The sequence below is a fragment of the Lineus longissimus genome, chromosome 2 (genome assembly GCF_910592395.1).
Source record: "Lineus longissimus chromosome 2, tnLinLong1.2, whole genome shotgun sequence".
NCBI lineage: Eukaryota > Metazoa > Nemertea > Pilidiophora > Heteronemertea > Lineidae > Lineus > Lineus longissimus.
This window is the reverse complement of record NC_088309.1, coordinates 27,519,969-27,545,204: the sequence shown is the minus strand read 5'-3', so window position 1 is coordinate 27,545,204 and position 25,236 is coordinate 27,519,969. Positions and strand designations below refer to the sequence as shown.

Genomic DNA, 25,236 nt, shown 5'->3' with positions numbered 1-25,236 from the left:
AAAGCCAAAATGTCGGACGAAGATGATTTCATGTGTGATGATGGTGATGATGAACAGTATGATTTGGTGGGTTTGCATTTGTCATTTTACTCTGAAAACTGTTGTAGATAAAGAATAAAGCAAGAGGGTTCACCTCATAGTAGCGTCACATTGTTTCAACTTCTACTGTTAGTGAGATTATGCAGGGAAAGTTGACATAAATAAATGCCGGTTCATCCCATTTTGCGTGCATTTCTGTAGAGTGCAGTGCAATGCATGTGCTGTGTACGTTTTGGACAGTGTACTGTTGTCATAATAGGCCTGCATACATTTCATTGGTCATTTTTGTGTTTGGTTTTTTCTCTATTTCAGCTTCTGGTTGAGTTATTTATGATATACACAAAATTAAGTGTCTACATCTACCTATTGTAATATGAGAGTCAAGATTGTACCACTTTGTTCATTTCAGGAGTACTCGGAGGACAGCAACTCTGAGCCAGATGTTGACTTGGAAAACCAGTATTACAATTCCAAGGCATTGAAAGAAGATGACCCGCGATCTGCATTGGACAGCTTTCAAAGGGTGCTCGACTTGGAAGGGAAGGACAAGGGCGAATGGGGTTTTAAAGCTTTGAAACAAATGATAAAGATTAACTTTAAACTGGTAAGTTTCGCTGTCGCATGTTTTTAAAATGCATTATGTCTTTAAAAGGAAGTACATGCTGCACAAATTTTGTGTATCAAAATTTGGAGTATATTCTCCAAATGTCAAGAACATGCATCATATATCTTTCCCAGGCTTTTGGACAGATACAACTCTGTTTTCAGTGTTACCAAAAATGATTTTTTAAAAATGTTTTTCCAGGGGAACTTTGAAGAAATGATGACGAGGTACAAACAACTGCTTATGTACATCAAAAGTGCTGTGACAAGAAACTACTCGGAGAAGTCTATCAATTCAATTTTAGATTACATTTCGACATCAAAGCAGGTAAGTTTACCTATTGAGATGTTGACCCTCAACATGCTAAATGAGCATTCATTTGCTTGAAAGACATCTGTTGGCTAAAAATATATTTCTTTCAAGCTGCAGTACTGCCTAAGTCGATGGTAAAAAGACTAAGAGGGATGACTACATGGTATAAAGTTGGGATGGTAGGGGATTTGGTGCTTAATATCAAGCACTTGGTTGTGAAAGTGGCCTCACTGAAGCTACCTAAGTAGGTCCATTCTTGAATGTCTTGAAAATGTATACTCCTTTGAGGACTTGGAACCAACATCACCGCTGGCAGAAGTACCAACAAATTACTGATCGCTGACCAGAGAATAAACTGTGGTAAAAATACATGTCCTGTTTTGCTTTATTTTAGAGCAAGGGCCAGGTTCCTGGTATAAAAAAGTCGGTAAGTCATGTGTGCTGTAGCCCCTCTGCTCCAGGCATGCATGAACTAATCAAATGCCTCATAGTAACAAAAATTTTTACTGTTTTGAATTGCCCAGATAGCGCTAAGTTGACATCAATTTAGAGGGGAAAGTGTTATCCTGATGAACTAACTCTTATCATAAAGCACACGTTTGAGTAGAGGAAGATCTGCATGATAGCTGCCATTGTGTTATCATCATCACCAATTTGACCTCATAGCACTAGACTTGGGCCATTTCGATGAAATTTGATTCATTCAATGGACTTGAGCGATGCAGAGAGAGAATTATTACTCTATATGAATAAAACCTGTTGTAAATGAAGAGTAAATGATTTTGCCGTTCCATTGAACTCTGGTCTAAGCACTCCTGTGAAAAAACTGCATTTCTTTGTGTTGAAGAATAACCTGGTGAAGATCAACAACAAAATGCATCACTTAACAATGTCCCTGGCTTCATTCCCATCAACCTGGACTTGTGGATCAATCAGTCCATCTTTCTCCCAGGCTTTAACTCTATCCTTGGCTTCATTCATAATGGGGTGCGAACACTCTTCTGTATTTTGACCACAATCTCTTGAGACAGAATAACATGCTGGTAAATTATCATAGTGTGACATACTACTGTAACCATGGAAAACTTGAGAGTGTTGTCACTGAACAAAACAACCTAGGCTCTGCTTTGTTAGACAAGTTGTTTGTTCTTGCAGTAGCGCATATAGAATATGTTGTATATATTTTCGTTGCTTATTTTCTTTTTCAAATCTTCTTTGATCGACTTTCTCAAGACAGGTTGGGTTACTTTGAGAGCGGTTCTGGGTTTGGAAACCAATAGTGATATTCCTCATTGTCTGCAGTGGAAATCAACTATATTTTGTATCTTTTGTTAGAGAAGGAGAGATCTATATGTCACATCAGGTTGAACGATGTGTTTGGTTTTGTTCTTACTTCAGCTGCTGATTTCCAAGATGATTTCATTCCAAGCTGTTTTAACTGTCAGGTTTTGGGAAATACATGTAGTGTGATTTTCAGTTTGTGTATTACCTCTTCTACTTACAGATGGCCCTTCTTCAAAACTTCTACGAGACAACGCTCGAGGCTTTAAAAGAAGCCAAAAATGATAGACTGTGGTTCAAAACAAATACAAAATTAGGAAAGTTATACTTTGACCGAGAAGAATACGGAAAATTACAGAAAATATTGAAACAGTTGCATCAGTCTTGTCAGGTAAACTGCTCTTGATTTGATAATAGTTGTTAATAGATCAATTTATCCAGTATGTAATCGATTATCAATAAAATCAGTTGTTTAGAAAACTGCTTTATACCAAGGTAATGAGCTTCCCTGAAAACGTCATGTCTTTCTATTAGGTTACTGCATACATTCCTAACAAAGCTTCTTTTACTCTATCGATGACATTCTGTGATGGCGCCACTTCTATGACCACTCATTTGGTAAACTGGTTAATCAAGTATAAATTTAAGATCTTCAATCAGTGACTATAATTAGATATCTAATACAACTGTGATGTACTTTTTTCAGACAGAAGAAGGTGAAGATGACCTGAAAAAAGGAACACAACTCTTAGAGATTTATGCCCTGGAAATTCAAATGTATACTGCACAGAAAAATAACAAAAAATTGAAAGTAAGTTCCGTAATATTCCTGAATTTATTTCTGAGAATGCTTAGCATTCTATGTAAGCAGAGTCCGTAGAAAGCATGGCATCTCAGTTTCCGATTCATCTCTCTGGATGGGCTTTCGGGGATTCTGTGACGATTATCGTCTGTCATAGAATCTCTGATGGAAACCTTTGCGAGGGTATAGGGTTACGCAAAGTGTATGGCCTTATCGACTCTTCGAGTGGATCGGAGGCAGTGTATTGGATTGGTAGGTGCTTTAACCGCTGCTCTTCTCACCAGGCTTTGTATGAACAGTCCCTCCACATCAAGTCCGCCATCCCACATCCTCTAATCATGGGCGTCATTCGAGAATGTGGTGGCAAGATGCATCTGAGAGAAGGCGAATATGAAAAAGCTCATACAGACTTCTTCGAGGCATTCAAGAATTACGATGAGTCAGGGAGTCCGAGGTAAGCTTTTATGGCAGCAATTGAAAACACCGAGGCTGGAGATTGAATTGACTTCCAACCTGAATTCGACACAATGTACATGTATATCAATTTCATCTCGTCTGGAGATCAGATAAACAATCTTGGGTAACACTTTCTTCATAAGAGACACTGTGCCAACTTGAATCATGATACTGAATGTGAAGGTTCCACACATGGATATGATACACAGGTACTGCTGATAAATAAATTGGCAGCTAATAACCAGTTCTTTCATTATTTCTCTTTCAGACGAACAACGTGTTTGAAGTATCTTGTGCTGGCCAATATGCTGATGAAGTCCGGGATCAACCCATTTGATTCACAGGAAGCAAAGCCTTATAAAAATGATCCAGAAATCCTAGCAATGACAAATTTAGTTAGGTTAGTACTTTGTAAAGTCTTCTACCCACCGAGCTGTTGCATTGATGTCAACGCTGCCAGGTGAAGACATACATGCTAATTCCCTAGCATCCACATTTCACTCGTGACACACAGACTTTATGTCTTATCTGTTCATTCATTCCTTTTCCAGTGCATACCAGAACAATGATATAAACGAATTCGAAAAGATCTTAAAAACCAATAGACGGAACATAATGGAGGATCCATTCATTAGAGAACATATAGAAGGTAATGCCACTTTCTTGTTTCCTGTCAAAGACAGCTTCGTCATTCACAATCACACTTGCTGTATTCTTATTGGTGTTGTGGTTCCACTGCTGTAGTAAGTCCTTTTTCATGCAGGCCTAGATGTTGATCTATCTAACTTTAAACAACCTTTCTCCATGATGATGTATCATGGTCATTTGAACATCCGTTTCTAATGACTTTCTCTTGCTTTCCAGATTTGCTTAGGAATATAAGGACCCAGGTACTAATCAAGTTGATAAAACCCTATACTAGGATACACATACCGTTCATTTCTAAGGAGCTCAATATCGACGTGACAGAGGTTGAGAATTTATTAGTGTCCTGTATTTTAGACAGGTGAGTTGTGAGAGATGTGGCGTATCTTGCTTTGGCTGATATTATGTGGAGAGGACTGTGTGCGATTTGGTCACTTCAGCAGATGCTGTTTCCGTACTTTCCTTTGAGAGCAACAGTTGTACATTTGCTTCATTGCTGGCAATTATAGAATTCTTATCACTGAAATGAATTCATTAGCCAGTAAGATAACTGATTTCATTTGCAAATCAACTGACTTTTATCCTGACCGCTATATTACTTTTCTTTTCAGCACGATTCAGGGTAGGATAGATCAAGTAAATCAAGTGCTAGAATTAGACCGACAAACACAGGTTGCCCGATACAGTGCTATGGACAAATGGGCTGCTCAACTCCAGTCCTTACATCAAGCAGTGATTAATAAGATGGCGTGAGCCAGACTCTTTGCTTTCTGAAAGATTCACTGAGGACTGCAACCGTTTAATGCTGAAACATTTCAAGTATCCTGGATATCTGCAGGGCTAGTGGACCGTAATCATTACCCTCTACAACTTCTAAAGTGACAATGGAAAATGAGGAACTTGTACTTGTAGTCTACAAGAAAACGGCTTAGCAGATTGAGATGGTATCTTGACTATTTTGTATGTACTACTATAGTTGACATGGGTGTGATGAAGGGTGTGATAGGATTAAACAGTGTCTCCTGTAACGCCCCTGTTTTAAGGACATTAATCATAATTCTGAAGAATAAGGGTTCCAGGTTACCGAGGTGAAAATCCTGTAAGCTTGAAATTTCTCTTGATTCAATATTCCATATATGAAAATGGAAATATATCTTTTAATGAAAAGAACAATGGTTCAGTGCAGCTCTGGAAATGTTTTTCTCTGGTATGACTGTGCTATTGACAGGCAATGTGGGCTTTCATCAATATTACAACACAGTTCAGTGTGCTATGCATGATTATTCAGTTTCAAGCTTATGTTTAGCTGTGTGAAAGACTTCTGGCATACATGTAACAGAGATCCTCTATTCTAAGTTGGGTTTAGGAGTCTATATGGTGATGAGCATTCTTTTTGATCCAAATTATGATGAAGGAAGATGACCGATCTGTCAGTGTGACTGGAATTTACACATGTCTAGGTATAGGTGTACTTGGTTATAGATAGAGCCTTCAGGCCCTCGGGGGCATGTGTCAACATGGATGTCGGTCAAAGGGGAAAATCTCCACAACTGTTAACATTATGGAAGCACTTTGATTCAACTCTACCACAGGAATGGACACTTTGCAATTACAATGTATAAATACATGTGCTATGGTAGGAAACACTTATATACATCTACCATAATCAGGATGGTGTAATGTTATTCTTTTGGTCAAAAGATTATGTGAAATGTGCATTTGTAATAAAAAGACTACATGCATTGTCACCTTTTTTTACAGCAAAGCTTTTTGACTGCTTTGCTACAAGTTAAGATGTGTTTATTGTTGCTGCAGTTCTGGTGAAGTGGAATCATGTAATATAGGGTTGTAAAAGTACATTATAAAGCTGAACTTGCACGACGACAGAGGACTCGGATATAATGTGCTGATTGATTTTAGGTGAGACTTTAGCACCACCCGAGGAAACTTGGTGAGCACAGTATGTTATTTAGGGTGTGAACAGCCAAGTTATATACATCTCGGGTTCAGATAACTTTGGGGGATGCAAATTTGTTTTTTCTTCTCTGTCCTGGGCTTTTTTCATAATTGTGAAGAATATTACTGTGATTCCTGTATTATGAATGACATGTTCATGATGGTCTGTTTCTTTTGGGAACTTGCGGCAGAAATAAACATTTACTACGTATTCATTTGTTTTTGAGTACATTGATGTCATTAAGACCCTGTGCTAAGTCTACCTTGATGTGGATCAGTGAGGCGTGAACTGCAGGGCTATTTTCCTCCTACGATATCAGTATTGGACAGGCAGTCCCACCGTATTTGGGTGTAGACACTGCGCGCAAAAACATGTCCTTAATGAATGTACCCCTTGAGCTTGGGGGCAAACTGGCTAATGGCCATTGGCTCAGGATCATTCTCCACTGCTCAGAGGAAGAGGTGATGGTCCTTGGAATCAAATAGGACAAATTGTCACAATCCTCAGTGGAGGATTAATTGCCACAGGGACCCTTGTCCTTGGGAGTTGTTCCCGAGGTGAAATGGTCAGGTCCAAGGAGGCGTCCTGTCCACAGAGACAACTATCCTCTGCGACCAACAGTCCTGGGAGGAGGACGAAACCCATCTCGGGACAAAGTGTCATGTTCAACATTGTTTAATAACCATTCATCATAACCTGGCCACATTGACAGAGATAATACAACGTGTCTCAACAAATAACAAAAACAACCGAGATTTTTGGCTCATTTCATATTTATTCCAAAACATATGTTTTTTAGATATCTGACTGACATGATTGACAGAGAGCCACTCAAATACAGGCCAACAAGTAAACTGACATTCAGAATGTGATAATGACTTTCTAATAGAAACAATGGTTCTTAACAACATTATTTAAGATCGTACTTCATACTTCCAGTGACAAGTGGAGACAAGTGTCCCAGCATCATTAGTTTTGATGAAACAGGTTCGAGATGAGCATAGATCCAATAATCCTGCTCAACTTTGTTATGATCAGACTTGGTAGGTTTAGATATTGGCAGTGAAAGAGTCCATAGGCACAATGCTCCGATATCCATAATGATTCTATACCAATAGTACAGAATTGATGCAGCCATCAAGTTCTGGATTATTTGTCACCTGAGCATATTTCCCCCATACCACTTTCCCTCCTTGTGTAACAAGACCCAACTCACTGATGTTCACCTGAAATTACAAAAGAAAATTGATTATTCCAAGAGACAACAACATACAATCAATACCTCAAAAAGGAAAAAACCAAGAACCCCAGTAACTGACATTTCTCAATTCCACCAAGATACAGTGCCATACAAAAAATGGGAACACCAGAACTTCAGATCTGGTCTAGGAATTTCACAAAACAACTTACCTCTATCACTGTTCCCTTCGTTATTACACCTAAAGACGTATATAATGCTGAATTTGGATTCTTCTTAACTCCAATGATTGGAAGACAGAATGTAGCTTTTAGTTCTGGATGTGTCACATGAGCCTTTTTATAACGGAGAGCCTGAAAGGGAAAGGAAGAGACTGAGGTTTATGATGTATTACCATGATGAAGAGGACTGAACTGACAACAGGACTTTCATTCATATCTACCCTTATTCTCATGCATATCATGTTGTTGCTTGGGCAGTGAGTCAATTATCTACAAGTCTTCTGGTGTAGTGCATGTAGTGCAGTCTGACTCACCATAGGTCTTATAAATCTCTCATATTTCGGTGGCTTTCGTGTAAATCCTTCACCAACGAATGTGGCTTTTAGAACCATCCTCTTCCAGGCTTTTCCTGCAAGTGGAAGTAAATTTTGAGTCTGTTTATCAAAACATGAATATTTTTTGCACAGGAACATAAAGTTAATCGCTCATATTGTAAACATGAAGGCACAACAGTAATATTTTAAGGACTATGTAACTTTGGCATCACAGCTATTGGTTTCAACACCTACACAGCATTCTGATATGTTTGGCATGCCACTTAGGTTTACATGAAACATTACATATTTCCTGTACTCCGAAGTGAGCTTTATGTTTTGTTTGAACAGCCTATGTGATACTTACGTCTACTTTTGCCAGTCTTGACTACTTTGAATACCTCTGCTTCACTGACTCCCTTCACTTTAGGTAAAGGCACTTCCCACTTGCCAGCCTTTTCTTTCCTCTTCTGTTTTATCATATTGGATAAGACCTTAGCTCTAGTTTGTGTTTCTCTGTCCAATAGATAAGCCGGTACAGCTCCCTCAGGTACGTTATCATCACTCTTCTGCTTCGTCTTTCTCTCTTCATGCATCTTCAAGGTCTTCTTCATCTGGATCTTCTCAGAGTGACGTTTCTTGTTGTACATTTTTGCTCTGAAATAGAGAATAAAAACTCATGTGTCACAAGTTTTCGAAAGTGACAACAAATTTCAACTGTGTCCGTCTTTTTGGTGACAACAACACATTCTTAGGACTGTGGATGTGAAAATTCAGGTCAGTTAACCTGGGAATCCAGTTTCCCAGGCAACACCTTTCCCACACAACAACATTCAATCAGTAGGAAGTGTTGAAAGTATGTGATGAAGTTCTTCATCTCCAGGGTCCGTAATGCCATAACCTGCTTTGGAGCAGATAAACATCATCTCTTCTGCCAAAGTACTTACTTCAATCCTCTCAGCTTTTTGGCTTTCTGCGCCATTTCGTGGGGCTGACGAGCCTCTTTCTTCCTCCTAGAAAGTACAAATGACAAAGAATGAAGTTTTTAATCAGAGGAGGCGGAGAAATAGCTGACCCTAAAAATGAATGCCTTCCAACATACTGCTGTCCTAGAATCTTCTAAAAACTAGCGGACAACTTCAATATTATAAGGAAAGCATTTACATTGTTAGATTTGCTCACAGAATGAAGCCACTATTTCTTCTCACACTGAACATGAAACAAGGAATTAGGCTATTGACTTACTTCTTTTCATGATAATCAAGTCTGTAGCCATGGCGTTTCCGATGTAACTCTATATGTTCATTTTGCGGCTGAAAATCAAATCATGAATCAATGAACTCTTGTAAGTAGTAGAACTGTTCAAAACCCAGAGACGTCACAATCACTAAGGATGTGTTTGAAGAGACCAGACCAGACACTGTGTGATATACAGGCCCACACTCTATAGACTGTATAGTGTATCTTTACCCGCAGCATTCAAAGAACTTTAACTGATAATAATTGACAATGATGATAGGACGGGTAAGATATCAGTAGGCCTAACCAACTTCGTGTCAACGTACAACAGACTCAGTGAACAGATATGCCCACGGCCACACCGACACAGCACTGGCCCAAAGTGCCGCATTGGACAGCTGATTGCCATTGCCCAACCCTGTCACACACTTGCGACTTGGTTATTGTATGTCCTGCAAAAGATGTAATTTTTAATTGGACCACTATAAAAGGGGCTAGATTGGATATATATCGATATGGAGCTTTGCACGGTAGGCCTACAAAAAAACCGACAATAACAACAACCTTGAACACCACCACAGAAATGTGAAAATCGTCCAAACTACTCGCAGATATCACCCTATAAAGATATTAAAAACATCACAAATGCTTATTCTTTCAAACCTACCATGATTTTTGTTTATCTGATACTTTGATTGGGCGTATTCATTGACTTTTGAGAGACAAAAATGTCACGTTCGTGCACCGGAAGTTGTGCAAAAATTAAAGGATCGAGCGCCCTCTGTTAATAACTTAACAAACTATAGTTCAGTTTGAGATCAATGCGTGGTCACACCACACAGTTGAATGGTATTTTCCTTTTAAGACATAATTTTTCGTAATCCAAAGCCAAAAGTCGGTATATTGACACAAATTCTCTATGCTTCGTATTAAAATGATAACTCACACAACGTAGTGAGTCTAATGGTTACGTATACACTGTAATCCAATTCATTCAATTCAAAATAATTTAGGCCTACCATGGTAAAATCGGAGTTGACCATAAATTATGCTCACCAATACCATGGTGAATTCAAAGTTTACCATGCTCACCATGGTGAATATATTTCACCGTACCAATTCACTATGGTGAAGTGCTGTCAGTTTGCCATGGTAAAATTGAGACACTTAAATGAAATTTTAATGATTGTGGTATAAGAGGGCCGGCGAATCTAGGAACTGGAAGAAGAGGGAGCGTGCTCTGCATTTCTCATCAACATTCCTGGACAAGTGTGTTCCAAAATTTCATGAGTGGTAAATTAAAAACGTTTACATCAATTAGGAGCCTTGCGTCTGGTATACCCGGTGGATCCGTGCCTGATAAACGTACATGAATGAATAATTACGAGAACATTCTTCAAAAATCTCGAAAAAGAAGATTCGCCAGGGTTCGAACTCGTGGCAACCATTCCACAGTGCAACCGTCTAACCGCCGAGGCCATCAAGGCTTTAATGGTAGACCGGGATTTTCGTTGGTCAAGTCGTCGGCATATTGAAGAAGCGCCATGATTGTGACGAGGTTATACGCTGGCGGAAGGGTAATTGGGTACAAATAGTTCCAAGCTAACCGTCTAATTCGATAATGCGACAGTTATTTCTTGATATATCGCATTTATATAGCTCGGTGATATTATAGATAATGTTCGTAGTTGATTTTAATGTTTGAATGGCTTTCTCAAAAAAGTTTTTAGAAGCGAGGTCAACAGGGTCAAAAGAAATAGTCTTTGGCGCCAATGATGTCAGCAATGGCGAATTTGAATTAAGATTCGATTCCTTTGTCGTCGGAAGTGTGCAAACACACGGCAATTGTATTTATTTTGCTCCGTGAACGTGATTTGAAGGGACAGTTTGGGTGTGGGATTTAGGTGACCAGGAAGATGATATGTAATTTGAATCTATCCGCCTGCAGCTCATCACTGTAGTTACAAACTAAATGCTCATCACCGATAATGAATCTAGCGCCGACATGTCAAACCATTCTCTGGAGTGCTCGAACACCTAAATCAGTGTGTAGTTCAGCTTGAAAAGTTCGGGTGAAGGGGTTTTCTTCGTGATAATCTTCATAATGGTATAAGGTGGTGGTATAAGAGGGCCGGCGAATCTAGGAACTGGAAGAAGAGGGAGCGTGCTCTGCATTTCTCATCAACATTCCTGGACAGGTGTGTTCCAAAATTTCATGAGTGGTAAATGAAAAACGTTTACATCAATTAGGAGCCTTGCGTCTGGTATACCCGCTTGGATCCGTGCCTGATAAACGTACATGAATGAATAATTACGAGAACATTCTTCAAAAATCTCGAAAAAGTAGATTCGCCGGGGTTCGAACTCGTGACCAACCATTCCACAGTGCAACCGTCTAACCGCCGAGGCCATCAAGGCTTTAATGGTAGTCCGGGATTTTCGTTGGTCAAGTCGTCGGCATATTGAATAAGCGCCATGATTGTGACGAGGTTATACGCTGGCGGAAGGGTAATTGGGTCCAAATAGTTCCAAGCTAACCGTATAATTCGATAATGCGACAGTTATTTCTTGATATATCGCATTTATATAGCTCGGTGATATTATAGATAATGTTTGTAGTTGATTTTAATGTTTGAATGGCTTTCTCAAAAAAGTTTTTAGAAGCGAGGTCAACAGGGTCAAAAGAAATAGTCTTTGGCGCCAATGATGTCAGCAATGGCGAATTTGAATTAAGATTCGATTCCTTTGTCGTCGGAAGTGCGCAAACACACGGCAATTGTATTTATTTTGCTCCGTGAACGTGATTTGAAGGGACAGTTTGGGTGTGGGATTTAGGTGACCAGGAAGATGATATGTAATTTGAATCTATCCGCCTGCAGCTCATCACTGTAGTTACAAACTAAATGCTCATCACCGATAATGAATCTAGCGCCGACATGTCAAACCATTCTCTGGAGTGCTCGAACACCTAAATCAGTGTGTAGTTCAGCTTGAAAAGTTCGGGTGAAGGGGTTTTCTTCGTGATAATCTTCATAATGGTATAAGGTGGTGGTATAAGAGGGCCGGCGAATCTAGGAACTGGAAGAAGAGGGAGCGTGCTCTGCATTTCTCATCAACATTCCTGGACAGGTGTGTTCCAAAATTTCATGAGTGGTAAATGAAAAACGTTTACATCAATTAGGAGCCTTGCGTCTGGTATACCCGCTTGGATCCGTGCCTGATAAACGTACATGAATGAATAATTACGAGAACATTCTTCAAAAATCTCGAAAAAGTAGATTCGCCGGGGTTCGAACTCGTGACCAACCATTCCACAGTGCAACCGTCTAACCGCCGAGGCCATCAAGGCTTTAATGGTAGACCGGGATTTTCGTTGGTCAAGTCGTCGGCATATTGAAGAAGCGCCATGATTGTGACGAGGTTATACGCTGGCGGAAGGGTAATTGGGTCCAAATAGTTCCAAGCTAACCGTATAATTCGATAATGCGACAGTTATTTCTTGATATATCGCATTTATATAGCTCGGTGATATTATAGATAATGTTCGTAGTTGATTTTAATGTTTGAATGGCTTTCTCAAAAAAGTTTTTAGAAGCGAGGTCAACAGGGTCAAAAGAAATAGTCTTTGGCGCCAATGATGTCAGCAATGGCGAATTTGAATTAAGATTCGATTCCTTTGTCGTCGGAAGTGCGCAAACACACGGCAATTGTATTTATTTTGCTCCGTGAACGTGATTTGAAGGGACAGTTTGGGTGTGGGATTTAGGTGACCAGGAAGATGATATGTAATTTGAATCTATCCGCCTGCAGCTCATCACTGTAGTTACAAACTAAATGCTCATCACCGATAATGAATCTAGCGCCGACATGTCAAACCATTCTCTGGAGTGCTCGAACACCTAAATCAGTGTGTAGTTCAGCTTGAAAAGTTCGGGTGAAGGGGTTTTCTTCGTGATAATCTTCATAATGGTATAAGGTGGTGGTATAAGAGGGCCGGCGAATCTAGGAACTGGAAGAAGAGGGAGCGTGCTCTGCATTTCTCATCAACATTCCTGGACAGGTGTGTTCCAAAATTTCATGAGTGGTAAATGAAAAACGTTTACATCAATTAGGAGCCTTGCGTCTGGTATACCCGCTTGGATCCGTGCCTGATAAACGTACATGAATGAATAATTACGAGAACATTCTTCAAAAATCTCGAAAAAGTAGATTCGCCGGGGTTCGAACTCGTGACCAACCATTCCACAGTGCAACCGTCTAACCGCCGAGGCCATCAAGGCTTTAATGGTAGACCGGGATTTTCGTTGGTCAAGTCGTCGGCATATTGAAGAAGCGCCATGATTGTGACGAGGTTATACGCTGGCGGAAGGGTAATTGGGTCCAAATAGTTCCAAGCTAACCGTATAATTCGATAATGCGACAGTTATTTCTTGATATATCGCATTTATATAGCTCGGTGATATTATAGATAATGTTCGTAGTTGATTTTAATGTTTGAATGGCTTTCTCAAAAAAGTTTTTAGAAGCGAGGTCAACAGGGTCAAAAGAAATAGTCTTTGGCGCCAATGATGTCAGCAATGGCGAATTTGAATTAAGATTCGATTCCTTTGTCGTCGGAAGTGCGCAAACACACGGCAATTGTATTTATTTTGCTCCGTGAACGTGATTTGAAGGGACAGTTTGGGTGTGGGATTTAGGTGACCAGGAAGATGATATGTAATTTGAATCTATCCGCCTGCAGCTCATCACTGTAGTTACAAACTAAATGCTCATCACCGATAATGAATCTAGCGCCGACATGTCAAACCATTCTCTGGAGTGCTCGAACACCTAAATCAGTGTGTAGTTCAGCTTGAAAAGTTCGGGTGAAGGGGTTTTCTTCGTGATAATCTTCATAATGGTATAAGGTGGTGGTATAAGAGGGCCGGCGAATCTAGGAACTGGAAGAAGAGGGAGCGTGCTCTGCATTTCTCATCAACATTCCTGGACAGGTGTGTTCCAAAATTTCATGAGTGGTAAATGAAAAACGTTTACATCAATTAGGAGCCTTGCGTCTGGTATACCCGCTTGGATCCGTGCCTGATAAACGTACATGAATGAATAATTACGAGAACATTCTTCAAAAATCTCGAAAAAGTAGATTCGCCGGGGTTCGAACTCGTGACCAACCATTCCACAGTGCAACCGTCTAACCGCCGAGGCCATCAAGGCTTTAATGGTAGACCGGGATTTTCGTTGGTCAAGTCGTCGGCATATTGAAGAAGCGCCATGATTGTGACGAGGTTATACGCTGGCGGAAGGGTAATTGGGTACAAATAGTTCCAAGCTAACCGTATAATTCGATAATGCGACAGTTATTTCTTGATATATCGCATTTATATAGCTCGGTGATATTATAGATAATGTTCGTAGTTGATTTTAATGTTTGAATGGCTTTCTCAAAAAAGTTTTTAGAAGCGAGGTCAACAGGGTCAAAAGAAATAGTCTTTGGCGCCAATGATGTCAGCAATGGCGAATTTGAATTAAGATTCGATTCCTTTGTCGTCGGAAGTGCGCAAACACACGGCAATTGTATTTATTTTGCTCCGTGAACGTGATTTGAAGGGACAGTTTGGGTGTGGGATTTAGGTGACCAGGAAGATGATATGTAATTTGAATCTATCCGCCTGCAGCTCATCACTGTAGTTACAAACTAAATGCTCATCACCGATAATGAATCTAGCGCCGACATGTCAAACCATTCTCTGGAGTGCTCGAACACCTAAATCAGTGTGTAGTTCAGCTTGAAAAGTTCGGGTGAAGGGGTTTTCTTCGTGATAATCTTCATAATGGTATAAGGTGGTGGTATAAGAGGGCCGGCGAATCTAGGAACTGGAAGAAGAGGGAGCGTGCTCTGCATTTCTCATCAACATTCCTGGACAGGTGTGTTCCAAAATTTCATGAGTGGTAAATGAAAAACGTTTACATCAATTAGGAGCCTTGCGTCTGGTATACCCGCTTGGATCCGTGCCTGATAAACGTACATGAATGAATAATTACGAGAACATTCTTCAAAAATCTCGAAAAAGTAGATTCGCCGGGGTTCGAACTCGTGACCAACCATTCCACAGTGCAACCGTCTAACCGCCGAGGCCATCAAGGCTTTAATGGTAGACCGGGATTTTCGTTGGTCAAGTCGTCGGCATATTGAAGAAGCGCCATGATTGTGACGAGGTTATACGCTGGCGGAAGGGTAATTGGGTCCAAATAGTTCCAAGCTAACCGTATAATTCGATAATGCGACAGTTATTTCTTGATATATCGCATTTATATAGCTCGGTGATATTATAGATAATGTTCGTAGTTGATTTTAATGTTTGAATGGCTTTCTCAAAAAAGTTTTTAGAAGCGAGGTCAACAGGGTCAAAAGAAATAGTCTTTGGCGCCAATGATGTCAGCAATGGCGAATTTGAATTAAGATTCGATTCCTTTGTCGTCGGAAGTGCGCAAACACACGGCAATTGTATTTATTTTGCTCCGTGAACGTGATTTGAAGGGACAGTTTGGGTGTGGGATTTAGGTGACCAGGAAGATGATATGTAATTTGAATCTATCCGCCTGCAGCTCATCACTGTAGTTACAAACTAAATGCTCATCACCGATAATGAATCTAGCGCCGACATGTCAAACCATTCTCTGGAGTGCTCGAACACCTAAATCAGTGTGTAGTTCAGCTTGAAAAGTTCGGGTGAAGGGGTTTTCTTCGTGATAATCTTCATAATGGTATAAGGTGGTGGTATAAGAGGGCCGGCGAATCTAGGAACTGGAAGAAGAGGGAGCGTGCTCTGCATTTCTCATCAACATTCCTGGACAGGTGTGTTCCAAAATTTCATGAGTGGTAAATGAAAAACGTTTACATCAATTAGGAGCCTTGCGTCTGGTATACCCGCTTGGATCCGTGCCTGATAAACGTACATGAATGAATAATTACGAGAACATTCTTCAAAAATCTCGAAAAAGTAGATTCGCCGGGGTTCGAACTCGTGACCAACCATTCCACAGTGCAACCGTCTAACCGCCGAGGCCATCAAGGCTTTAATGGTAGACCGGGATTTTCGTTGGTCAAGTCGTCGGCATATTGAAGAAGCGCCATGATTGTGACGAGGTTATACGCTGGCGGAAGGGTAATTGGGTACAAATAGTTCCAAGCTAACCGTATAATTCGATAATGCGACAGTTATTTCTTGATATATCGCATTTATATAGCTCGGTGATATTATAGATAATGTTCGTAGTTGATTTTAATGTTTGAATGGCTTTCTCAAAAAAGTTTTTAGAAGCGAGGTCAACAGGGTCAAAAGAAATAGTCTTTGGCGCCAATGATGTCAGCAATGGCGAATTTGAATTAAGATTCGATTCCTTTGTCGTCGGAAGTGCGCAAACACACGGCAATTGTATTTATTTTGCTCCGTGAACGTGATTTGAAGGGACAGTTTGGGTGTGGGATTTAGGTGACCAGGAAGATGATATGTAATTTGAATCTATCCGCCTGCAGCTCATCACTGTAGTTACAAACTAAATGCTCATCACCGATAATGAATCTAGCGCCGACATGTCAAACCATTCTCTGGAGTGCTCGAACACCTAAATCAGTGTGTAGTTCAGCTTGAAAAGTTCGGGTGAAGGGGTTTTCTTCGTGATAATCTTCATAATGGTATAAGGTGGTGGTATAAGAGGGCCGGCGAATCTAGGAACTGGAAGAAGAGGGAGCGTGCTCTGCATTTCTCATCAACATTCCTGGACAGGTGTGTTCCAAAATTTCATGAGTGGTAAATGAAAAACGTTTACATCAATTAGGAGCCTTGCGTCTGGTATACCCGCTTGGATCCGTGCCTGATAAACGTACATGAATGAATAATTACGAGAACATTCTTCAAAAATCTCGAAAAAGTAGATTCGCCGGGGTTCGAACTCGTGACCAACCATTCCACAGTGCAACCGTCTAACCGCCGAGGCCATCAAGGCTTTAATGGTAGACCGGGATTTTCGTTGGTCAAGTCGTCGGCATATTGAAGAAGCGCCATGATTGTGACGAGGTTATACGCTGGCGGAAGGGTAATTGGGTCCAAATAGTTCCAAGCTAACCGTATAATTCGATAATGCGACAGTTATTTCTTGATATATCGCATTTATATAGCTCGGTGATATTATAGATAATGTTCGTAGTTGATTTTAATGTTTGAATGGCTTCCTCAAAAAAGTTTTTAGAAGCGAGGTCAACAGGGTCAAAAGAAATAGTCTTTGGCGCCAATGATGTCAGCAATGGCGAATTTGAATTAAGATTCGATTCCTTTGTCGTCGGAAGTGCGCAAACACACGGCAATTGTATTTATTTTGCTCCGTGAACGTGATTTGAAGGGACAGTTTGGGTGTGGGATTTAGGTGACCAGGAAGATGATATGTAATTTGAATCTATCCGCCTGCAGCTCATCACTGTAGTTACAAACTAAATGCTCATCACCGATAATGAATCTAGCGCCGACATGTCAAACCATTCTCTGGAGTGCTCGAACACCTAAATCAGTGTGTAGTTCAGCTTGAAAAGTTCGGGTGAAGGGGTTTTCTTCGTGATAATCTTCATAATGGTATAAGGTGGTGGTATAAGAGGGCCGGCGAATCTAGGAACTGGAAGAAGAGGGAGCGTGCTCTGCATTTCTCATCAACATTCCTGGACAGGTGTGTTCCAAAATTTCATGAGTGGTAAATGAAAAACGTTTACATCAATTAGGAGCCTTGCGTCTGGTATACCCGCTTGGATCCGTGCCTGATAAACGTACATGAATGAATAATTACGAGAACATTCTTCAAAAATCTCGAAAAAGTAGATTCGCCGGGGTTCGAACTCGTGACCAACCATTCCACAGTGCAACCGTCTAACCGCCGAGGCCATCAAGGCTTTAATGGTAGACCGGGATTTTCGTTGGTCAAGTCGTCGGCATATTGAAGAAGCGCCATGATTGTGACGAGGTTATACGCTGGCGGAAGGGTAATTGGGTCCAAATAGTTCCAAGCTAACCGTATAATTCGATAATGCGACAGTTATTTCTTGATATATCGCATTTATATAGCTCGGTGATATTATAGATAATGTTCGTAGTTGATTTTAATGTTTGAATGGCTTTCTCAAAAAAGTTTTTAGAAGCGAGGTCAACAGGGTCAAAAGAAATAGTCTTTGGCGCCAATGATGTCAGCAATGGCGAATTTGAATTAAGATTCGATTCCTTTGTCGTCGGAAGTGCGCAAACACACGGCAATTGTATTTATTTTGCTCCGTGAACGTGATTTGAAGGGACAGTTTGGGTGTGGGATTTAGGTGACCAGGAAGATGATATGTAATTTGAATCTATCCGCCTGCAGCTCATCACTGTAGTTACAAACTAAATGCTCATCACCGATAATGAATCTAGCGCCGACATGTCAAACCATTCTCTGGAGTGCTCGAACACCTAAATCAGTGTGTAGTTCAGCTTGAAAAGTTCGGGTGAAGGGGTTTTCTTCGTGATAATCTTCATAATGGTATAAGGTGGTGGTATAAGAGGGCCGGCGAATCTAGGAACTGGAAGAAGAGGGAGCGTGCTCTGCATTTCTCATCAACATTCCTGGACAGGTGTGTTCCAAAATTTCATGAGTGGTAAATGAAAAACGTTTACATCAATTAGGAGCCTTGCGTCTGGTATACCCGCTTGGATCCGTGCCTGATAAACGTACATGAATGAATAATTACGAGAACATTCTTCAAAAATCTCGAAAAAGTAGATTCGCCGGGGTTCGAACTCGTGACCAACCATTCCACAGTGCAACCGTCTAACCGCCGAGGCCATCAAGGCTTTAATGGTAGACCGGGATTTTCGTTGGTCAAGTCGTCGGCATATTGAAGAAGCGCCATGATTGTGACGAGGTTATACGCTGGCGGAAGGGTAATTGGGTACAAATAGTTCCAAGCTAACCGTATAATTCGATAATGCGACAGTTATTTCTTGATATATCGCATTTATATAGCTCGGTGATATTATAGATAATGTTCGTAGTTGATTTTAATGTTTGAATGGCTTTCTCAAAAAAGTTTTTAGAAGCGAGGTCAACAGGGTCAAAAGAAATAGTCTTTGGCGCCAATGATGTCAGCAATGGCGAATTTGAATTAAGATTCGATTCCTTTGTCGTCGGAAGTGCGCAAACACACGGCAATTGTATTTATTTTGCTCCGTGAACGTGATTTGAAGGGACAGTTTGGGTGTGGGATTTAGGTGACCAGGAAGATGATATGTAATTTGAATCTATCCGCCTGCAGCTCATCACTGTAGTTACAAACTAAATGCTCATCACCGATAATGAATCTAGCGCCGACATGTCAAACCATTCTCTGGAGTGCTCGAACACCTAAATCAGTGTGTAGTTCAGCTTGAAAAGTTCGGGTGAAGGGGTTTTCTTCGTGATAATCTTCATAATGGTATAAGGTGGTGGTATAAGAGGGCCGGCGAATCTAGGAACTGGAAGAAGAGGGAGCGTGCTCTGCATTTCTCATCAACATTCCTGGACAGGTGTGTTCCAAAATTTCATGAGTGGTAAATGAAAAACGTTTACATCAATTAGGAGCCTTGCGTCTGGTATACCCGCTTGGATCCGTGCCTGATAAACGTACATGAATGAATAATTACGAGAACATTCTTCAAAAATCTCGAAAAAGTAGATTCGCCGGGGTTCGAACTCGTGACCAACCATTCCACAGTGCAACCGTCTAACCGCCGAGGCCATCAAGGCTTTAATGGTAGACCGGGATTTTCGTTGGTCAAGTCGTCGGCATATTGAAGAAGCGCCATGATTGTGACGAGGTTATACGCTGGCGGAAGGGTAATTGGGTACAAATAGTTCCAAGCTAACCGTATAATTCGATAATGCGACAGTTATTTCTTGATATATCGCATTTATATAGCTCGGTGATATTATAGATAATGTTCGTAGTTGATTTTAATGTTTGAATGGCTTTCTCAAAAAAGTTTTTAGAAGCGAGGTCAACAGGGTCAAAAGAAATAGTCTTTGGCGCCAATGATGTCAGCAATGGCGAATTTGAATTAAGATTCGATTCCTTTGTCGTCGGAAGTGCGCAAACACACGGCAATTGTATTTATTTTGCTCCGTGAACGTGATTTGAAGGGACAGTTTGGGTGTGGGATTTAGGTGACCAGGAAGATGATATGTAATTTGAATCTATCCGCCTGCAGCTCATCACTGTAGTTACAAACTAAATGCTCATCACCGATAATGAATCTAGCGCCGACATGTCAAACCATTCTCTGGAGTGCTCGAACACCTAAATCAGTGTGTAGTTCAGCTTGAAAAGTTCGGGTGAAGGGGTTTTCTTCGTGATAATCTTCATAATGGTATAAGGTGGTGGTATAAGAGGGCCGGCGAATCTAGGAACTGGAAGAAGAGGGAGCGTGCTCTGCATTTCTCATCAACATTCCTGGACAGGTGTGTTCCAAAATTTCATGAGTGGTAAATGAAAAACGTTTACATCAATTAGGAGCCTTGCGTCTGGTATACCCGCTTGGATCCGTGCCTGATAAACGTACATGAATGAATAATTACGAGAACATTCTTCAAAAATCTCGAAAAAGTAGATTCGCCGGGGTTCGAACTCGTGACCAACCATTCCACAGTGCAACCGTCTAACCGCCGAGGCCATCAAGGCTTTAATGGTAGACCGGGATTTTCGTTGGTCAAGTCGTCGGCATATTGAAGAAGCGCCATGATTGTGACGAGGTTATACGCTGGCGGAAGGGTAATTGGGTCCAAATAGTTCCAAGCTAACCGTATAATTCGATAATGCGACAGTTATTTCTTGATATATCGCATTTATATAGCTCGGTGATATTATAGATAATGTTCGTAGTTGATTTTAATGTTTGAATGGCTTTCTCAAAAAAGTTTTTAGAAGCGAGGTCAACAGGGTCAAAAGAAATAGTCTTTGGCGCCAATGATGTCAGCAATGGCGAATTTGAATTAAGATTCGATTCCTTTGTCGTCGGAAGTGCGCAAACACACGGCAATTGTATTTATTTTGCTCCGTGAACGTGATTTGAAGGGACAGTTTGGGTGTGGGATTTAGGTGACCAGGAAGATGATATGTAATTTGAATCTATCCGCCTGCAGCTCATCACTGTAGTTACAAACTAAATGCTCATCACCGATAATGAATCTAGCGCCGACATGTCAAACCATTCTCTGGAGTGCTCGAACACCTAAATCAGTGTGTAGTTCAGCTTGAAAAGTTCGGGTGAAGGGGTTTTCTTCGTGATAATCTTCATAATGGTATAAGGTGGTGGTATAAGAGGGCCGGCGAATCTAGGAACTGGAAGAAGAGGGAGCGTGCTCTGCATTTCTCATCAACATTCCTGGACAGGTGTGTTCCAAAATTTCATGAGTGGTAAATGAAAAACGTTTACATCAATTAGGAGCCTTGCGTCTGGTATACCCGCTTGGATCCGTGCCTGATAAACGTACATGAATGAATAATTACGAGAACATTCTTCAAAAATCTCGAAAAAGTAGATTCGCCGGGGTTCGAACTCGTGACCAACCATTCCACAGTGCAACCGTCTAACCGCCGAGGCCATCAAGGCTTTAATGGTAGACCGGGATTTTCGTTGGTCAAGTCGTCGGCATATTGAAGAAGCGCCATGATTGTGACGAGGTTATACGCTGGCGGAAGGGTAATTGGGTCCAAATAGTTCCAAGCTAACCGTATAATTCGATAATGCGACAGTTATTTCTTGATATATCGCATTTATATAGCTCGGTGATATTATAGATAATGTTCGTAGTTGATTTTAATGTTTGAATGGCTTTCTCAAAAAAGTTTTTAGAAGCGAGGTCAACAGGGTCAAAAGAAATAGTCTTTGGCGCCAATGATGTCAGCAATGGCGAATTTGAATTAAGATTCGATTCCTTTGTCGTCGGAAGTGCGCAAACACACGGCAATTGTATTTATTTTGCTCCGTGAACGTGATTTGAAGGGACAGTTTGGGTGTGGGATTTAGGTGACCAGGAAGATGATATGTAATTTGAATCTATCCGCCTGCAGCTCATCACTGTAGTTACAAACTAAATGCTCATCACCGATAATGAATCTAGCGCCGACATGTCAAACCATTCTCTGGAGTGCTCGAACACCTAAATCAGTGTGTAGTTCAGCTTGAAAAGTTCGGGTGAAGGGGTTTTCTTCGTGATAATCTTCATAATGGTATAAGGTGGTGGTATAAGAGGGCCGGCGAATCTAGGAACTGGAAGAAGAGGGAGCGTGCTCTGCATTTCTCATCAACATTCCTGGACAGGTGTGTTCCAAAATTTCATGAGTGGTAAATGAAAAACGTTTACATCAATTAGGAGCCTTGCGTCTGGTATACCCGCTTGGATCCGTGCCTGATAAACGTACATGAATGAATAATTACGAGAACATTCTTCAAAAATCTCGAAAAAGTAGATTCGCCGGGGTTCGAACTCGTGACCAACCATTCCACAGTGCAACCGTCTAACCGCCGAGGCCATCAAGGCTTTAATGGTAGACCGGGATTTTCGTTGGTCAAGTCGTCGGCATATTGAAGAAGCGCCATGATTGTGACGAGGTTATACGCTGGCGGAAGGGTAATTGGGTACAAATAGTTCCAAGCTAACCGTATAATTCGATAATGCGACAGTTATATCTTGATATATCGCATTTATATAGCTCGGTGATATTATAGATAATGTTCGTAGTTGATTTTAATGTTTGAATGGCTTCCTCAAAAAAGTTTTTAGAAGCGAGGTCAACAGGGTCAAAAGAAATAGTCTTTGGCGCCAATGATGTCAGCAATGGCGAATTTGAATTAAGATTCGATTCCTTTGTCGTCGGAAGTGCGCAAACACACGGCAATTGTATTTATTTTGCTCCGTGAACGTGATTTGAAGGGACAGTTTGGGTGTGGGATTTAGGTGACCAGGAAGATGATATGTAATTTGAATCTATCCGCCTGCAGCTCATCACTGTAGTTACAAACTAAATGCTCATCACCGATAATGAATCTAGCGCCGACATGTCAAACCATTCTCTGGAGTGCTCGAACACCTAAATCAGTGTGTAGTTCAGCTTGAAAAGTTCGGGTGAAGGGGTTTTCTTCGTGATAATCTTCATAATGGTATAAGGTGGTGGTATAAGAGGGCCGGCGAATCTAGGAACTGGAAGAAGAGGGAGCGTGCTCTGCATTTCTCATCAACATTCCTGGACAGGTGTGTTCCAAAATTTCATGAGTGGTAAATGAAAAACGTTTACATCAATTAGGAGCCTTGCGTCTGGTATACCCGCTTGGATCCGTGCCTGATAAACGTACATGAATGAATAATTACGAGAACATTCTTCAAAAATCTCGAAAAAGTAGATTCGCCGGGGTTCGAACTCGTGACCAACCATTCCACAGTGTAACCGTCTAACCGCCGAGGCCATCAAGGCTTTAATGGTAGACCGGGATTTTCGTTGGTCAAGTCGTCGGCATATTGAAGAAGCGCCATGATTGTGACGAGGTTATACGCTGGCGGAAGGGTAATTGGGTACAAATAGTTCCAAGCTAACCGTATAATTCGATAATGCGACAGTTATTTCTTGATATATCGCATTTATATAGCTCGGTGATATTATAGATAATGTTCGTAGTTGATTTTAATGTTTGAATGGCTTTCTCAAAAAAGTTTTTAGAAGCGAGGTCAACAGGGTCAAAAGAAATAGTCTTTGGCGCCAATGATGTCAGCAATGGCGAATTTGAATTAAGATTCGATTCCTTTGTCGTCGGAAGTGCGCAAACACACGGCAATTGTATTTATTTTGCTCCGTGAACGTGATTTGAAGGGACAGTTTGGGTGTGGGATTTAGGTGACCAGGAAGATGATATGTAATTTGAATCTATCCGCCTGCAGCTCATCACTGTAGTTACAAACTAAATGCTCATCACCGATAATGAATCTAGCGCCGACATGTCAAACCATTCTCTGGAGTGCTCGAACACCTAAATCAGTGTGTAGTTCAGCTTGAAAAGTTCGGGTGAAGGGGTTTTCTTCGTGATAATCTTCATAATGGTATAAGGTGGTGGTATAAGAGGGCCGGCGAATCTAGGAACTGGAAGAAGAGGGAGCGTGCTCTGCATTTCTCATCAACATTCCTGGACAGGTGTGTTCCAAAATTTCATGAGTGGTAAATGAAAAACGTTTACATCAATTAGGAGCCTTGCGTCTGGTATACCCGCTTGGATCCGTGCCTGATAAACGTACATGAATGAATAATTACGAGAACATTCTTCAAAAATCTCGAAAAAGTAGATTCGCCGGGGTTCGAACTCGTGACCAACCATTCCACAGTGCAACCGTCTAACCGCCGAGGCCATCAAGGCTTTAATGGTAGACCGGGATTTTCGTTGGTCAAGTCGTCGGCATATTGAAGAAGCGCCATGATTGTGACGAGGTTATACGCTGGCGGAAGGGTAATTGGGTCCAAATAGTTCCAAGCTAACCGTATAATTCGATAATGCGACAGTTATTTCTTGATATATCGCATTTATATAGCTCGGTGATATTATAGATAATGTTCGTAGTTGATTTTAATGTTTGAATGGCTTTCTCAAAAAAGTTTTTAGAAGCGAGGTCAACAGGGTCAAAAGAAATAGTCTTTGGCGCCAATGATGTCAGCAATGGCGAATTTGAATTAAGATTCGATTCCTTTGTCGTCGGAAGTGCGCAAACACACGGCAATTGTATTTATTTTGCTCCGTGAACGTGATTTGAAGGGACAGTTTGGGTGTGGGATTTAGGTGACCAGGAAGATGATATGTAATTTGAATCTATCCGCCTGCAGCTCATCACTGTAGTTACAAACTAAATGCTCATCACCGATAATGAATCTAGCGCCGACATGTCAAACCATTCTCTGGAGTGCTCGAACACCTAAATCAGTGTGTAGTTCAGCTTGAAAAGTTCGGGTGAAGGGGTTTTCTTCGTGATAATCTTCATAATGGTATAAGGTGGTGGTATAAGAGGGCCGGCGAATCTAGGAACTGGAAGAAGAGGGAGCGTGCTCTGCATTTCTCATCAACATTCCTGGACAGGTGTG

The 25,236-nt window shown here is 41.0% G+C and overlaps 2 protein-coding genes across 3 annotated transcripts; one reads left to right on the top strand and one right to left on the bottom strand.

Annotated features, from left to right (window-relative positions):
* Window positions 1-9: 9 nt before the first annotated feature.
* Window positions 10-6,300, top strand: LOC135483895 (COP9 signalosome complex subunit 2). 2 transcript variants are annotated; one of them, XM_064764957.1, is made up of 11 exons: window positions 10-66; window positions 449-643; window positions 845-970; window positions 1,350-1,382; window positions 2,460-2,627; window positions 2,943-3,047; window positions 3,323-3,492; window positions 3,763-3,894; window positions 4,046-4,143; window positions 4,359-4,500; window positions 4,751-6,300. In XM_064764957.1, the coding sequence occupies exons 1-11, from the start codon at window positions 10-12 to the stop codon at window positions 4,890-4,892; spliced, it is 1,368 nt and encodes a 455-aa protein (XP_064621027.1). In that variant the 3' UTR covers window positions 4,893-6,300. The 2 variants fall into 2 exon arrangements, with proteins under 2 accessions (XP_064621027.1, XP_064621028.1); XM_064764958.1 differs by lacking the exon at window positions 1,350-1,382.
* Window positions 6,301-6,851: 551 nt separating this feature from the next.
* On the bottom strand, window positions 6,852-9,831 carry LOC135483894 (ribosome biogenesis protein NSA2 homolog). The gene is made up of 7 exons (XM_064764956.1): window positions 9,736-9,831; window positions 9,075-9,142; window positions 8,777-8,842; window positions 8,197-8,486; window positions 7,830-7,924; window positions 7,507-7,647; window positions 6,852-7,322 (listed from the first exon to the last, which is right to left on the bottom strand). Exons 1-7 carry the CDS (start codon window positions 9,736-9,738, stop codon window positions 7,203-7,205), a joined length of 783 nt encoding a protein of 260 aa, XP_064621026.1. The 5' UTR covers window positions 9,739-9,831; the 3' UTR covers window positions 6,852-7,202.
* Between the last annotated feature and the right edge of the window lie 15,405 nt (window positions 9,832-25,236).

Coding starts and splice junctions, on each gene's coding strand:
- LOC135483895 (XM_064764957.1), top strand. CDS start 10: ATGTCGGACGAAGATGATTTCATGTGTGATGATGGTGATGATGAACAG. Junction 67..448: donor ATGATGAACAGTATGATTTG/GTGGGTTTGCAT, acceptor TGTTCATTTCAG/GAGTACTCGGAGGACAGCAA. Junction 3,895..4,045: donor GCAATGACAAATTTAGTTAG/GTTAGTACTTTG, acceptor TTCCTTTTCCAG/TGCATACCAGAACAATGATA.
- LOC135483894 (XM_064764956.1), bottom strand. Junction 7,925..8,196: donor CAAGACTGGCAAAAGTAGAC/GTAAGTATCACA, acceptor TTCCACTTGCAG/GAAAAGCCTGGAAGAGGATG. Junction 7,323..7,506: donor CGAAGGGAACAGTGATAGAG/GTAAGTTGTTTT, acceptor TTGTAATTTCAG/GTGAACATCAGTGAGTTGGG.